This window comes from Salvelinus alpinus, chromosome 3 (assembly GCF_045679555.1).
Source record: "Salvelinus alpinus chromosome 3, SLU_Salpinus.1, whole genome shotgun sequence".
Classification (NCBI taxonomy): Eukaryota; Metazoa; Chordata; class Actinopteri; order Salmoniformes; family Salmonidae; genus Salvelinus; species Salvelinus alpinus.
The window spans coordinates 98,024,927-98,040,717 of NC_092088.1; the positions used below are offsets into that span (position 1 = coordinate 98,024,927).

Below are 15,791 nucleotides of genomic sequence, written 5' to 3' on the forward strand. Positions count from 1 at the left end.
GGTTTCGGGGCTGTCGCTGGGCAATACGGACTTTCAGCTCCCTTCAGCTCCGTAAGAAGCATCTCAAGGTCCTGGACTGGCTAGGCCACTCCAGGACCTTGAGATGCTTCTTACGGAGCCACTCTTTAGTTGCCCTGGCTGTGTGTTTTGGGTCGTTGTCATGCTGGAAGACCCAGCCACGACCCATCTTCAATGCTCTTACTAAGGGAAGGAGGTTGTTGGCCAAGATCTCGCGATACATGGCCACATCCATCCTCCCCTCAATACGGTGCAGTCGTCCTGTCCCCTTTGCAGAAAAGCATCCCCAAAGAATGATGTTTCCACCTCCATGCTTCACGGTTGGGATGGTGTTCTTGGGGTTGTACTCATCCTTCTTCTTCCTCCAAACACGGCGAGTGTAGTTTAGACCAAAAAGCTTTTTTTTTGTCTCATCAGACCACATGACCTTCTCCCATTCCTCCTCTGGATCATCCAGATGGTCATTGGCAAACTTCAGACGGGCCTGGACATGCGCTGGCTTGAGCAGGGGGACCTTGCGTGCGCTGCAGGATTTAAATCCATGACGGCGTAGTGTGTTACTAATGGTTTTCTTTGAGACTGTGGTCCCAGCTCTCTTCAGGTAATTGACCAGGTCCTGCCGTGTAGTTCTGGGCTGATCCCTCACATTCCTTATGATCATTGATGCCCCACGAGGTGAGATCTTGCATGGAGCCCCAGACCGAGGGTGATTGACCGTCATCTTGAACTTCTTCCATTTTTTTATAATTGCGCCAACAGTTGTTGCCTTCTAAGCAAGCTGCTTGCCTATTGTCCTGTAGCCCATCCCAGCCTTGTGCAGGTCTACAATTTTATTCCTGATGTCCTTACACAGCTCTCTGGTCTTGGCCATTGTGGAGAGGTTGGAGTCTGTTTGATTGAGTGTGTGGACATGTGTCTTTTATACAGGTAACGAGTTCAAACAGGTGCAGTTAATACAGGTAATGAGTGGAGAACAGGAGGGCTTCTTAAAGAAAAACAGGTCTGTGAGAGCCGGAATTCTTACTGGTTGGTAGGTGATCAAATACTTATGTCATGCAATAAAATGCAAATGAATTACTTAAAAATCATACAATGTGATTTTCTGGATTTTCACAGTTGAAGTGTACCTATGATAAAAATTACAGACCTCTACATGCTTTGTAAGTAGGAAAACCTTCAAAATCGGAAGTGTATCAAATACTTGTTCTCCCCACTGTATATATATTTATATACACCCATATATATATAAATATATACATACATATATATATATATATACACATATACACATACATATATATGTGTGTGTAATATATATGCGGTTTCCAGCTACAATAGTCATTTACAACATTAACAATGTCTACACTGTATTTCTGATCAATTTGATGTTATTTTAATGGACAACAAGGACATTTCTAAGTGACCCCAAACTTTTGAACGGTAGCGTGTGTGTATATATATATATATGTGTATATGTGTGTATATGTGTATATATATATATATATATAGCCATATTTAAGGTAACCATAGGCTTTAGCTGTTTGTGGGGTATTGTCTATGTCGATGTTCTATGTTGCTTGTAGGCACTAGTTCATGGTTAGCTTCACGTTCGTCTGTTTGTTATTTTGTAAAGTGGTTTCGTTTGGTGTTCGTTCTCTTCAAATAAAAGGAAGATGACTTACTTTCCACGCGCTGCATGTTGGTCCTCACTCTCTACTATAGACGATCGTGACAGAATACCCCACCAACAGCTAAAGCCTATGGTTACCTTAAATATGGCTCCCAATCAGAGACAACAATAACCAGCTGTCTCTAATTGAGAACCCATTCAGGCAACCATAGACTTCCCTAGACAACTACACACAACCATAGACACAGCTAGATACCTATACTAAACATAAACCCAACTACTCTAATAAACCCCCTAAACCTTACAACCACCCTAGACACTACAAAAACACATACACTCCCCATGTCACACCCTGACCTAACTAAAATAATAAATAAAACAAAGAATACTAAGGCCAGGGCGTGACAGACACTAACAGCTTACAGACGGTAGGCATTTAAGGGCACAGTTATGAAAACTTAGGACACTAAAGAGGCCTTTCTACTGACTCTGAAAAACACCAAAAGAAAGATGCCCAGGGTCCCTGCTCATCTGCGTGAATGTGACTTAGGCATGCTGCAAGGAGGCATGAGGACTGCAGATGTAGCCAGGGCAAAAAATTGCAATGTCCATACTGTGAGATGCCTAAGACAGCGCTACAGGGAGACAGGACGGACAGCTGATCGACCTCGGAGTGGTTTGACCACGAGTAACAACACCTGCACAGGATCGGGACATCCGAACATCACACCTGTGGGACAGGTACAGGATGGCAACAACAACTGCCCGAGTTACACCAGGAACGGACAATCCCTCCATCAGTGCTCAGACTGTCCGCAATAGGCTGAGGGAGGCTGGACTGAGGGCTTGTAGGCCTGTTGTAAGGCAGGTCCTCACCAGACATCACCGGCAACAATGTCGCCTATGGGCACTAGTAAAACGTGCTCTTCACTGATGAGTCGCGGTTTTGTCTCACCAGGGGTGATGGTCGGATTCACCTTTACCTTCGAAAGAATGAGTGTTACACCGAGGCCTGTACTCTGGAGCGGGATCGATTTGGAGGTGGAGGGTCCGTCATGGTCTGGGGCGGTGTGTCACAGCATCATCAGACTGAGCTTGTTGTCATTGCAGGCAATCTCAACGCTGTGTGTTACAGGGAAGACTTCCAACTCCCTCATGTGGTACCCTTCCTGCAGGCTCATCCTGACATGACCCTCCAGCATGACAATGCCACCAGCCATACTGCTCGTTCTGTGTGTGATTTCCTGCAAGACATGAATGTCAGTGTTCTTTTTTACCTTTTGATTTTGACCCCCCCTTTGTTGAGGGACACATTATTCCATACCCGTTAGTCACATGTCTGTGGAACTTGTTCAGTTTATGTCTCAGTTGTTGAATCTTGTTATGTTCATACAAATACTTACACAAGTTAAGTTTGCTGAAAATGAACACAGTTGACAGTGAGAGGATGTTTCTTTTTTTTGCTCAGATTAGTAACAGAGGTAGCTACTTGAGCTATTGAGACAAAATTGAACATTTTAACACTAGCGTCGCCAGGCCTCTGGACCATTTTAAACCATTTAATAAATCCATTTAATATACACCATCACAAAGAAATCCATGATTTTGTTTAGGCAGGTCTTAAAGAAAGAGGATTATGAAAAGAGTAGTAGACATTATATTTTCAAAAGAGTCATTTTCAAAAGTCAAATATTTTCTTCAGTCTTTCTGTCTTTTGTAATAGTTGATTTAATGCTCTGTGTACAATGTAGGTAGATTGATATCTAGGAACGTACTATGTATATGATTTGGTATCTTGGCTTGCCTGAGAACATTATATTGCTCACTTTATTTTTGTGATTAACTCTGCAATTTGTTTTTAATGGCATTGATAAAAAAAACATACAGTTGATTAGGTGTTCGGTTCCTTGAAGATTCGTAGAAGTCGTACTGCTGCAGTATCTCCTCTCTCTATAAGCACCTTCCCTGTCAAAGATTGTGAATCCATTATAAAGTACACCTTGTTTCGATGCTCTGCTAGTACGGACACAGGACAGTTCATACAACTCAAGTAAACTGCTATAGTGTGTCCTCTCTCTATATGCCCCTTCTGTGTAATGGGTTTAAGCCGAAACCTGAAATAGAACCCCAGGGAACTATATAGTGAACACTATATAGGGGATAGGGTGCCATTTAAGGGAATAGGGTGCCATTTAAGGGAATAGGGTGCCATTTAAGGGAATAGGGTGCCATTTAAGGGAATAGGGTGCCATTCAGGATGCAACCCATGTTCCCTTAACATACTTTCATAAAGGAGCTCCTGAGATTCCCCTGCATGGTCAGCTGAGCTCTGTCCTTATATGAATCCCGTGTTAATGATTGATTAGACCTGCAGGCCGGGCCTCACCGCTACAAGTTCTCTCTCCACCCTGCCTTGCACCAATCCCCTAAAGGAGGCTGATTAGTCTGCCTCGGTAGCTGTATGAGTTGTAAAAGAGCCTAGAGTTGATGAATGAGTCATTAAAAGTGGTCCATCCTAAAAAGGAAGGGAAGGCGTGCGATTCCCCTGCTGCAAAATGAGTCACTGACAAACGAGAGAGGTGCATTTTCAGCCCTAATTGGACATTTTGTGAATATTTCAAGAGGCAGTAGCTAGTTGCTTACCCACCTCTCCAGATTGAACAAAATGGCCCTTTGCCAAATGATTATTCCCATGCCCTTTCAGGCGCTCAGGGACAGAAACAGGTAATGCAGTCTGATGAAGGTTATTGACTTTACCTACTACACTAGCAAAGGAAAATATTATTGTTTAATAATATTTAAAAAAACTAAATATATGAAAATGTCAAAAAATGTCAACCAATTATATGGTTTGATAAAGATTTATACCGGTATAATCCATGTGGCTGTGCTGTACGTTAATACACATATTAATATGTACTGCATCACGCTATACATCTATTGATGTTTCACTGGCTCTGCACTGTTACCTTGACTCCCATTGACTCTCATTGACTAAGGTGATTCAAAGAAAGTGATACATCTGCGTATTCCTCCAAAGCTCAGTTGTCCTGAGTCTGCACAACTCTGCCAGGACCTAGGATCAAGGGAGACACTCAAGTTTTGAAATACTATATCTCTCGACACATTGATGAAAATAATCATGGCCTCTAAACCTACCAAACAATGTATACGAAACGCTTCAGTCTGGTTTTAGACCCCATCAGAGCACTGAGACTGCACTTGTGAAGGTGGTAAATTACCTTTTAATGGCATCAGACCAAGGCTCTGCATCTGTCCTCGTGCTCCTAGACCTTAGTGCTGCTTTTGATACCATCAATCACCACATTCTTTTGGAGAGATTGGAAACCCAAATTGGTCTACACGGACAAGTTCTGACAAGTTCTGGTCAGAAAGATATCAGTTTGTCTCTGTGGATGGTTTGTCCTCTGACAAATCAACTGTAAATTTCGGTGTTCCTCAAGGTTCCGTTTTAGGACCACTATTGTTATCACTATATATTTTACCTCTTGGTGATGTCATTCGGAAACATAATGTTAACTTTCACTGCTATGCGGATGATACACAGCTGTACATTTCGATGAAACACGGTGAAGACCCAAAATTGCTGACGTGATCTTCCTGTCCGGATTGGCGCCCCCCCTTGGGTTGTGCCGTGGCGGAGATCTTTGTGGGCTATACTCGGCCTTGTCTCAGGATGATAAGTTGGTGGTTGAAGTTATCCCTCTAGTGGTGTGGGGACTGTGCTTTGGCAAAGTGGGTGGGGTTATATCCTGCCTGTTTGGCCCTGTCCAGGGGTATCGTCGGACGGGGCCACAGTGTCTCCCGACCCCTCCTGTCTCAGCCTCAAGTATTTATGATGCAGTAGTTTGTGCGGGGGGCTAGGGTCAGTCTGTTATATCTGGAGTATTTCTCCTGTCTTATCCAGTGTCCTGTGTGAATTTAAGTATGCTCTCTCTAATTCTCTTTCTTTCTTTCATTCTTTTTCTCTCTCGGAGGACCTGAGCCCTAGGACCATGCCTCAGGACTACCTGGCCTGATGACTTCTTGCTGTCCCCAGTCCACCTGGCCGAGCTGCTGCTCCAGTTTCAACTGTTCTGCCTGTGGCTATGGAACCCTGCCCTGTTTACCGGTTGTGCTACCTGTCCGAGACCGGCTGTTTTCAACTTTCTGGAGACAGCAGGAGCAGTAGAGATACTCTTAATGATCGGCTTTGCACCCTCGACAACCACTGTGATAATTATTAATTGACCCTGCTGGTCATCTATGAACATTTGAACATCTTGGCCATGTTCTGTTATAATCTCCACCTGGCACAGCAAGAAGAGGACCGGCCACCCCTCATAGCCTGGTTCCTCTCTAGGTTTCTTCCTAGGTTCTAGCCTTTCTAGGGAGTTTTTCCTAGCCACCGTGCTCCTACACCTGCATTGCTTGCTGTTTGGGGTTTTAGGCTGGGTTTCTGTACAGCACTTTGTGACATCAACTGATGTAAGAAGGGCTTTATAAACACCTGAATGATTGATTAGAAGCCATTCTACAAAATCACCTCCACACTCACTTTTCCTATACCTACCTAGTCATTCCAAGAGGCTTTATCCACAAGAAGCTCCAGCCCCAGTCCCCTCACTACCACCAGCTCCAGTCCCCTCACTACCACCAGCTCCAGTCCCCTCACTACCACCAGCTCCAGTCCCCTCACTACCACCAGCTCCAGTCCCCTCACTACCACCAGCTCCAGTCCCCTCACTACCACCAGCTCCAGTCCCCTCACTACCACCAGCTCCAGTCCCCTCACTACAACCAGCCCCAGTCCCCTCACTACAACCAGCTCCAGTCCCCTCACTACAACCAGCTCCAGTCCCCTCACTACAACCAGCCCCAGTCCCCACACTACAACCATCTCCAGTCCCCTCACTACAACCAGCCCCAGTCCCCTCACTACAACCAGCTCCAGTCCCCTCACTACAACCAGCTCCAGTCCCCTCACTACAACCAGCCCCAGTCCCCACACTACAACCATCTCCAGTCCCCTCACTACCACCAGCACCAGTCCCCTCACTACCACCAGCTCCAGTCCCCACACTACCACCAGCTCCAGTCCCCACACTACCACCAGCTCCAGTCCCCACACTACCACCAGCTCCAGTCCCCACACTACCACCAGCTCCAGTCCCCACACTACCACCAGCTCCAGTCTCCTCACTACCACCAGCTCCAGTCCCCACACTACCATCAGCCCCAGTCCCCTCACAACAACCAGCCCCAGTCCCCACACTACCACCAGCTCCAGTCCCCTCACAACAACCAGCTCCAGTCCCCTCACTACAACCAGCCCCAGTCCCCACACTAAACCAGCCCCAGTCCCCTCACTACCACCAGCCCCAGTCCCCTCACTACCACCAGCTCCAGTCCCCACACTACCACCAGCCCCAGTCCCTTCACTACCACCAGCCCCAGTCCCCACACTACAACCAGCCCCAGTCCCCTCACTACCACCAGCTCCAGTCCCCTCACTACCACCAGCTCCAGTCCCCTCACTACCACCAGCTCCAGTCCCCTCACTACCACCAGCTCCAGTCCCCTCACTACCACCAGCTCCAGTCCCCACACTACCACCAGCTCCAGTCCCCACACTACCACCAGCCCCAGTCCCCTCACAACAACCAGCTCCAGTCCCCTCACTACACCCAGCTCCAGTCCCCTCACTACCACCAGCTCCAGTCCCCTCACTACAACCAGCTCCAGTCCCCTCACTACCACCAGTTCCAGTCCCCACACTACCACCAGCTCCAGTCCCCTCACTACCACCAGCTCCAGTCCCCTCACTACCACCAGCTCCAGTCCCCTCACTACACCCAGCTCCAGTCCCCTCACTACCACCAGCTCCAGTCCCCTCACTACAACCAGCTCCAGTCCCCTCACTACCACCAGCTCCAGTCCCCACACTACCACCAGCTCCAGTCCCCTCACTACCACCAGCTCCAGTCCCCACACTACCACCAGCTCCAGTCCCCACACTACCACCAGCTCCAGTCCCCACACTACAACCAGCTCCAGTCCCCTCACTACACCCAGCTCCAGTCCCCTCACTACCACCAGCTCCAGTCCCCTCACTACAACCAGCTCCAGTCCCCACACTACCACCAGCTCCAGTCCCCACACTACCACCAGCTCCAGTCCCCACACTACCACCAGCCCCAGTCCCCTCACAACAACCAGCTCCAGTCCCCTCACTACACCCAGCTCCAGTCCCCTCACTACCACCAGCTCCAGTCCCCTCACTACAACCAGCTCCAGTCCCCTCACTACAACCAGCCCCAGTCCCCACACTACAACCATCTCCAGTCCCCTCACTACAACCAGCCCCAGTCCCTTCACTACAACCAGCTCCAGTCCCCTCACTACAACCAGCTCCAGTCCCCTCACTACAACCAGCCCCAGTCCCCACACTACAACCATCTCCAGTCCCCTCACTACCACCAGCACCAGTCCCCTCACTACCACCAGCTCCAGTCCCCACACTACCACCAGCTCCAGTCCCCACACTACCACCAGCTCCAGTCCCCACACTACCACCAGCTCCAGTCCCCACACTACCACCAGCTCCAGTCCCCACACTACCACCAGCTCCAGTCCCCTCACTACCACCAGCTCCAGTCCCCACACTACCACCAGCCCCAGTCCCCTCACAACAACCAGCCCCAGTCCCCACACTACCACCAGCTCCAGTCCCCTCACAACAACCAGCTCCAGTCCCCTCACTACAACCAGCCCCAGTCCCCACACTAAACCAGCCCCAGTCCCCTCACTACCACCAGCCCCAGTCCCCTCACTACCACCAGCTCCAGTCCCCACACTACCACCAGCCCCAGTCCCCTCACTACCACCAGCCCCAGTCCCCACACTACAACCAGCCCCAGTCCCCTCACTACCACCAGCTCCAGTTCCCTCACTACCACCAGCTCCAGTCCCCTCACTACCACCAGCTCCAGTCCCCTCACTACCACCAGCTCCAGTCCCCTCACTACCACCAGCTCCAGTCCCCACACTACCACCAGCTCCAGTCCCCACACTACCACCAGCCCCAGTCCCCTCACAACAACCAGCTCCAGTCCCCTCACTACACCCAGCTCCAGTCCCCTCACTACCACCAGCTCCAGTCCCCTCACTACCACCAGCTCCAGTCCCCTCACTACCACCAGCTCCAGTCCCCTCACTACACCCAGCTCCAGTCCCCTCACTACCACCAGCTCCAGTCCCCTCACTACAACCAGCTCCAGTCCCCTCACTACCACCAGCTCCAGTCCCCACACTACCACCAGCTCCAGTCCCCTCACTACCACCAGCTCCAGTCCCCACACTACCACCAGCTCCAGTCCCCACACTACCACCAGCTCCAGTCCCCACACTACAACCAGCTCCAGTCCCCTCACTACACCCAGCTCCAGTCCCCTCACTACCACCAGCTCCAGTCCCCTCACTACAACCAGCTCCAGTCCCCACACTACCACCAGCTCCAGTCGCCACACTACCACCAGCTCCAGTCCCCACACTACCACCAGCCCCAGTCCCCTCACAACAACCAGCTCCAGTCCCCTCACTACACCCAGCTCCAGTCCCATCACTACCACCAGCTCCAGTCCCCTCACTACAACCAGCTCCAGTCCCCTCACTACCACCAGCTCCAGTCCCCACACTACACCCAGCTCCAGTCCCCTCACTACCACCAGCCCCAGTCCCCTCACTACCACCAGCTCCAGTCCCCACACTACCACCAGCTCCAGTCCCCTCACTACCACCAGCTCCAGTCCCCACACTACCACCATTTCCAGCCCCAGTCCCCTCACTACCACCATTTCCAGCCCCAGTCCCCACACTACCACTGCACTTGCGTCATCACTGAGTTGGTGGCAATATCATTAGCTCAAAGATATTGTCTTCAAATATGTAATAGATCAATCTTCTTAAAGGGCTGACAGCAGCAGGAGAGAGAGCATCATTAACACACACACACACACACACACACACACACACACACACACACACACACACACACACACACACACACACACACACACACACACACACACACACACACACACACACACACACACACACACACACACACACACACACACACACACACACACACACACACACACACTAATGACTGAAAACAAGAGCATTTAAATCACCTGGTGTGTGATGCCCTGCGGCCGTCCCATCCGTGTGTTGTAATACTGTAGAGATGAACGTGACTTCAGGTGAATGAAAGGAGCAGAAGTCCATTAGAAACACCGGCTGCGTTCCAAATGGCACTCTAATCCCTATCGGGTCCTGGTCAAAAGTAGTGCACTACGTAGGTAATAGGGTGCCACGGGAGACGGTAACATCTGCTCTCATTGTGAGAGAGTTAATAAAAAGATAAATACAGCTAACAGAGAGGTGATTTATAGAACAGTTATGTTCAGGAGACATGACAACATCAACAACTGTTCAACAAATATAAACAACCCATTTTAAAAACATCCGTCATCACATAATGTCAGCCATTGTAAACTCTAATGATATTGGGGTTAGTTGTTTTGAAAATGTTGTTGTTTGGAATGTTTGACTGGTATTAAACACCAACAAGCTGAATGTTTGACTGGTATTAAACATCAACCAGATGAATGTTAGACTGGTATTAAACACCAACAAGATGAATGTTTGACTGGTATTAAACACCATCAAGATGAATGTTTGACTGGTATTAAACACCAACCAGATGAATGTTTGACTGGTATTAAACACCAACAAGATGAATGTTTGACTGGTATTAAACACCATCAAGATGAATGTTTGACTGGTATTAAACACCAACCAGATGAATGTTTGACTGGTATTAAACACCAACCAGATGAATGTTTGACTGGTATTAAACACCAACAAGATGAATGTTTGACTGGTATTAAACACCAACCAGATGAATGTTTGACTGGTATTAAACACCAACCAGATGAATGTTTGACTGGTATTAAACACCAACCAGATGAATGTTTGACTGGTATTAAACACCAACAAGATGAATGTTTGACTGGTATTAAACACCAACAAGCTGAATGTTTGACTGGTATTAAACACCAACCAGATGAATGTTTGACTGGTATTAAACACCAACAAGATGAATGTTTGACTGGTATTAAACACCAACCAGATGAATGTTTGACTGGTATTAAACACCAACCAGATGAATGTTTGACTGGTATTAAACACCAACAAGATGAATGTTTGACTGGTATTAAACACCAACAAGCTGAATGTTTGACTGGTATTAAACACCAACCAGATGAATGTTTGACTGGTATTAAACACCAACAAGATGAATGTTTGACTGGTATTAAACACCAACCAGATGAATGTTTGACTAGTATTAAACACCAACCAGATGAATGTTTGACTGGTATTAAACACCAACCAGATGAATGTTTGACTGGTATTAAACACCAACAAGATGAATGTTTGACTGGTATTAAACACCAACAAGCTGAATGTTTGACTGGTATTAAACACCAACCAGATGAATGTTTGACTGGTATTAAACACCAACAAGATGAATGTTTGACTGGTATTAAACACCAACCAGATGAATGTTTGATTGGTATTAAACACCAACCAGATGAATGTTTGACTGGTATTAAACACCAACAAGATGAATGTTTGACTGGTATTAAACACCAACAAGCTGAATGTTTGACTGGTATTAAACACCAACCAGATGAATGTTTGACTGGTATTAAACACCAACAAGATGAATGTTTGACTGGTATTAAACACCAACCAGATGAATGTTTGACTGGTATTAAACACCAACCAGATGAATGTTTGACTTGTATTAAACACCAACAAGATGAATGTTTGACTGGTATTAAACACCAACATGCTGAATGTTTGACTGGTATTAAACATCAACAAGATGAATGTTTGACTGGTATTAAACACCAACAAGCTGAATGTTTGACTGGTATTAAACACCAACCAGATGAATGTTTGACTGGTATTAAACACCAACCAGATGAATGTTTGACTGGTATTAAACACCAACCAGATGAATGTTAGACTGGTATTAAACACCAACAAGCTGAATGTTTGACTGGTATTAAACACCAACATGCTGAATGTTTGACTGGTATTAAACATCAACAAGATGAATGTTTGACTGGTATTAAACACCAACATGCTGAATGTTTGACTGGTATTAGACACCAACAAGCTGAATGTTTGACTGGTATTAAACACCAACAAGCTGAATGTTTGACTGGTATTAAACACCAACAAGCTGAATGTTTGACTGGTATTAAACACCAACAAGCTGAATGTTTGACTGGTATTAAACACAAACAAGCTGAATGTTTGACTGGTATTAAACACCAACAAGCTGAATGTTTGACTGGTATTAAACACCAACAAGCTGAATGTTTGACTGGTATTAAACACCAACAAGCTGAATGTTTGACTGGTATTAAACACCAACCAGATGAATGTTTGACTGGTATTAAACACCAACCAGATGAATGTTTGACTGGTATTAAACACCAACAAGCTGAATGTTTGACTGGTATTAAACACCAACAAGATGAATGTTTGACTGGTATTAAACACCAACAAGATGAATGTTTGACTGGTATTAAACACCAACAAGCTGAATGTTAGACTGGTATTAAACACCAACACGATGAATGTTTGACTGGTATTAAACACCAACAAGCAGAATGTTTGACTGGTATTAAACACCAACATGCTGAATGTTTGACTGGTATTAAACACCAACAAGCTGAATGTTTGACTGGTATTAAACACCAACAAGATGAATGTTTGACTGGTATTAAATACCAACAAACTGAATACTTGACTAGTATTCTTCAGGATCCGCCCCTTTTTTTAAATTTTCGACTAAAATGACATACCCAAATCTAACTGCCTTAAGCTCAGAACCTGAAGCAAGGATATGCATATTCTTGATACCATTTGAAAGGAAACACTTTGAAGTTTGTGGAAATGTGAAATGAATGTAGGAGAATATAACACATTAGATTTGGTAAAAGACAATGAAAAAAACATGCATTTTTTGTATTTTTTTTGTACCATCTTTGAAATGCAAGAGAAAGGCCGTAATGTATTCTTCCAGCCCAGGCGCAATTTTGATTTTGGCCACTAGATGGCAGCAGTGTATGTGCAAAGTTTTAGACTGATCCAATGAACCGTTGCATATCTGTTCAAAATTTTGTATCAAGACTGCCCAACTGTGCCTAATTGGTTTATTAATAGATTTTCAAGTTCAAAATTGTCCACTCTCCTCAAACAATATCATGGTATTATTTCACTGTAATAGCTACTGTAAATTGGACAGTGCAGTTAGATTAACAAGAATGTAAGCGTTCTTCCCATATCAGATATGTCTATGTCCTGGGAAATGTTCATGTTACTTACAACCTCATGCTAATCACATTAGCTGAACCGTCCCGTGGGCGGGGGGGGGGGGGGACACCGATCCTGTAGAGGTTTTAAACACCAACAAACTGAAGTAAATATCTTATTTTTCAGTCTTTTATGCTTCATAGACATAAGTCAAAAAGAGCAAATTGTCTCCAGAAATTGTCCCAGTACATATCCCTGTGATTCAGTTACTCAAATGCTAGGCGCGTGTTGACTTGAAAAGGTACGTCGTTTTACTTCCTTGAAAAGAGCTGCACAAGAAGCAGAACAAGAACCAGGGAAGGACTCCGCCACATAACTTAGTGTAGTAAATGAATGATGCGCTGTCAGCTAGAATAATAAAACTAGTCGACTGGACGAAGCGTCTTCATTTTAGGGAACATTAAGCTCCAACTCTTCTATTTATCTTGGTGAGACGGGAGTTAATAAACCACTGTATTTTCTGCTCCTTTCAACGCTGTTTACACTCTTTGCCAAGTTCTGATCACCAACATATTACTCAAAGGGGCTATGAAGGACACAGGTCTTTAAATATGTTAAAACTAGTCGAAAAGAGAATACTTTAGTAATCCTGAACATACTGTAGGTTTATGCTTTGAATTGACCCATGACACATTCTAGACACGACCTTAGAATGTGTAGTATTTCTAATAAACAAAAAAAAGTATTATTTGTTATTTAATGACATGTCTCAGGAGATTCAGTTAGATGTTTGTTTGTAACGATAATGACTACAGAACAGGCCGTTAACCATCACTTGACCAGGAGCTTGACACGCCACGACAAATGGAATACGCAAAGTCTAACATCCGTCCCAAATGGCACCTTATTCACTATATAGTGCACTACTTGTGAACAAAGCCCTGGTCTAAAGTAGTGCACTAGTGTGACATTTAAGATGCAAGCTAGGTGGAGTGGATGTCACTATATTAAGACTAATCGAACAAAAATCGGTTTCCATGACAATCCATTACACAACTCACAGACAAGACAAATACCAGTGTCAGCCTGCTATGCACATGATCTACTTACTGTATGCCTATTAGAAGACCGTATCAAAACGCTATGGGACACTGGCCAACCGAAATGAATCACGCTCCTAATTACCTCAGTAGAAGCCCAGCACACCCTGCCTTCCTGTGCTGAGCCTCTGCCCAGAGAATGAGAGGGTATTTATCAGGCTGACGGAGGACCCTTATGTAGAAAGGCCAACAGCCAGCCCAGGCATCATCATCACTTATACCCGTTCATCAATCACACCTGCACTCTCTGCCAGGTGTGTGAAGCTTCTACAATGACCAACGTAACTGTGACAGAAGGCCACAACACACAAGATTGGGGGGAGGTTGTGGATGAGGCTCAAATGGCACCCTATTCTTTTTGCGCACTATGTTTGACCAGGGTCCATAGGGCTCTGATCTAAAGTAGTGCACTACATAGGGGATAGGGTGCAAATTGGGATACAAGCAACACATAATCATTATCATCACTTCTACATCATCATTAATAACACCTGAACAATGACCACCGCATATTCACCCTGCTCCCTGCCAGGCAGAGTGAAGTTACTATGACTACTGCATATTCACCCTGCTCCCTGCCAGGCAGAGTGAAGTTACTATGACTACTGCATATTCACCCTGCTCCCTGCCAGGCAGAGTGAAGTTACTATGACTACTGCATATTCACCCTGCTCCCTGTCAGGCAGAGTGAAGTTACTATGACTACTGCATATTCACCCTGCTCCCTGCCAGGCAGAGTGAAGTTACTATGACTACTGCATATTCACCCTGCTCCCTGCCATGCAGAGTGAAGTTAATATGACTACTGCATATTCACCCTGCTCCCTGCCAGGCAGAGTGAAGTTACTATGACTACTGCATATTCACCCTGCTCCCTGCCAGGCAGAGTGAAGTTACTATGACTACTGCATATTCACCCTGCTCCCTGCCAGGCAGAGTAAAGTTACTATGACTACTGCATATTCACCCTGCTCCCTGCCAGGCAGAGTGAAGTTACTATGACTACTGCATATTCACCCTGCTCCCTGCCAGGCAGAGTGAAGTTACTATGACTACTGCATATTCAGCCTGTTGCCTGCCAGGCCGAGTGAAGTTACTATGACTACTGCACCACAGGTATCATATGGGTATTGTAGGCAATGTCAGTTGCGATACCTTATCCAGCCCAAGACCAACAATTTAAAATAGGATGTCACAGCCTCAGGAGGCAGGAGAGAAGAGAGAGGCAGGAGAGAAGAGAGAGAGAGAAAGACCAGACCTCTTCCTTAAACAACCCCAAGGGAAAGTCAACCTCCCAGCACAGAGTACTACTCCCTCATTGAAATAAAGTCCACCACAACAACACCCCCTCAACCAGAACCGGAGAGCTGGAGGGGGAGAGAGACATGTCTGTACTCTGGACTGTGGTGAGACAACTTCAATAGGAGAACGAGCAGGAGAAGAAGAGGAGGCCCAGCAGCAGAAGAAGAACAGAGCACTAGAGGAGGAGGTGAGAGTGCTGGAGGAGAAGAACAGAGCACTGGAGGAGGAGGTGAGAGTGCTGGAGGAGAAGGTGAGAGTGCTGGAGGAGAAGAACAGAGAACTAGAGGAGGAGGTGAGAGTGCTGGAGGAGAAGAACAGAGCACTAGAGGAGGAGGTGAGAGTGC

At 46.2% G+C, this 15,791-nt stretch overlaps 1 protein-coding gene across 1 annotated transcript; it reads left to right on the plus strand.

Annotated features, from left to right (window-relative positions):
- Positions 1–2,542: 2,542 nt before the first annotated feature.
- LOC139569884 (repetin-like) lies at positions 2,543–9,624 on the plus strand. Its single transcript, XM_071391207.1, has 6 exons — positions 2,543–2,561; positions 6,226–6,841; positions 6,933–6,937; positions 6,981–8,376; positions 8,420–8,447; positions 8,491–9,624. The coding sequence occupies exons 1-6, from the start codon at positions 2,543–2,545 to the stop codon at positions 9,622–9,624; spliced, it is 3,198 nt and encodes a 1,065-aa protein (XP_071247308.1).
- Positions 9,625–15,791: the final 6,167 nt, after the last annotated feature.

Bases quoted from the DNA above. Each gene is read 5' to 3' on its own strand.
- LOC139569884 (XM_071391207.1), top strand. The intron at 8,377-8,419 runs GTCCCCTCACAA...CACTACAACCAG, and splicing joins CCACACTACCACCAGCTCCA to CCCCAGTCCCCACACTAAAC. The intron at 8,448-8,490 runs GTCCCCTCACTA...CACTACCACCAG, and splicing joins CCCACACTAAACCAGCCCCA to CTCCAGTCCCCACACTACCA.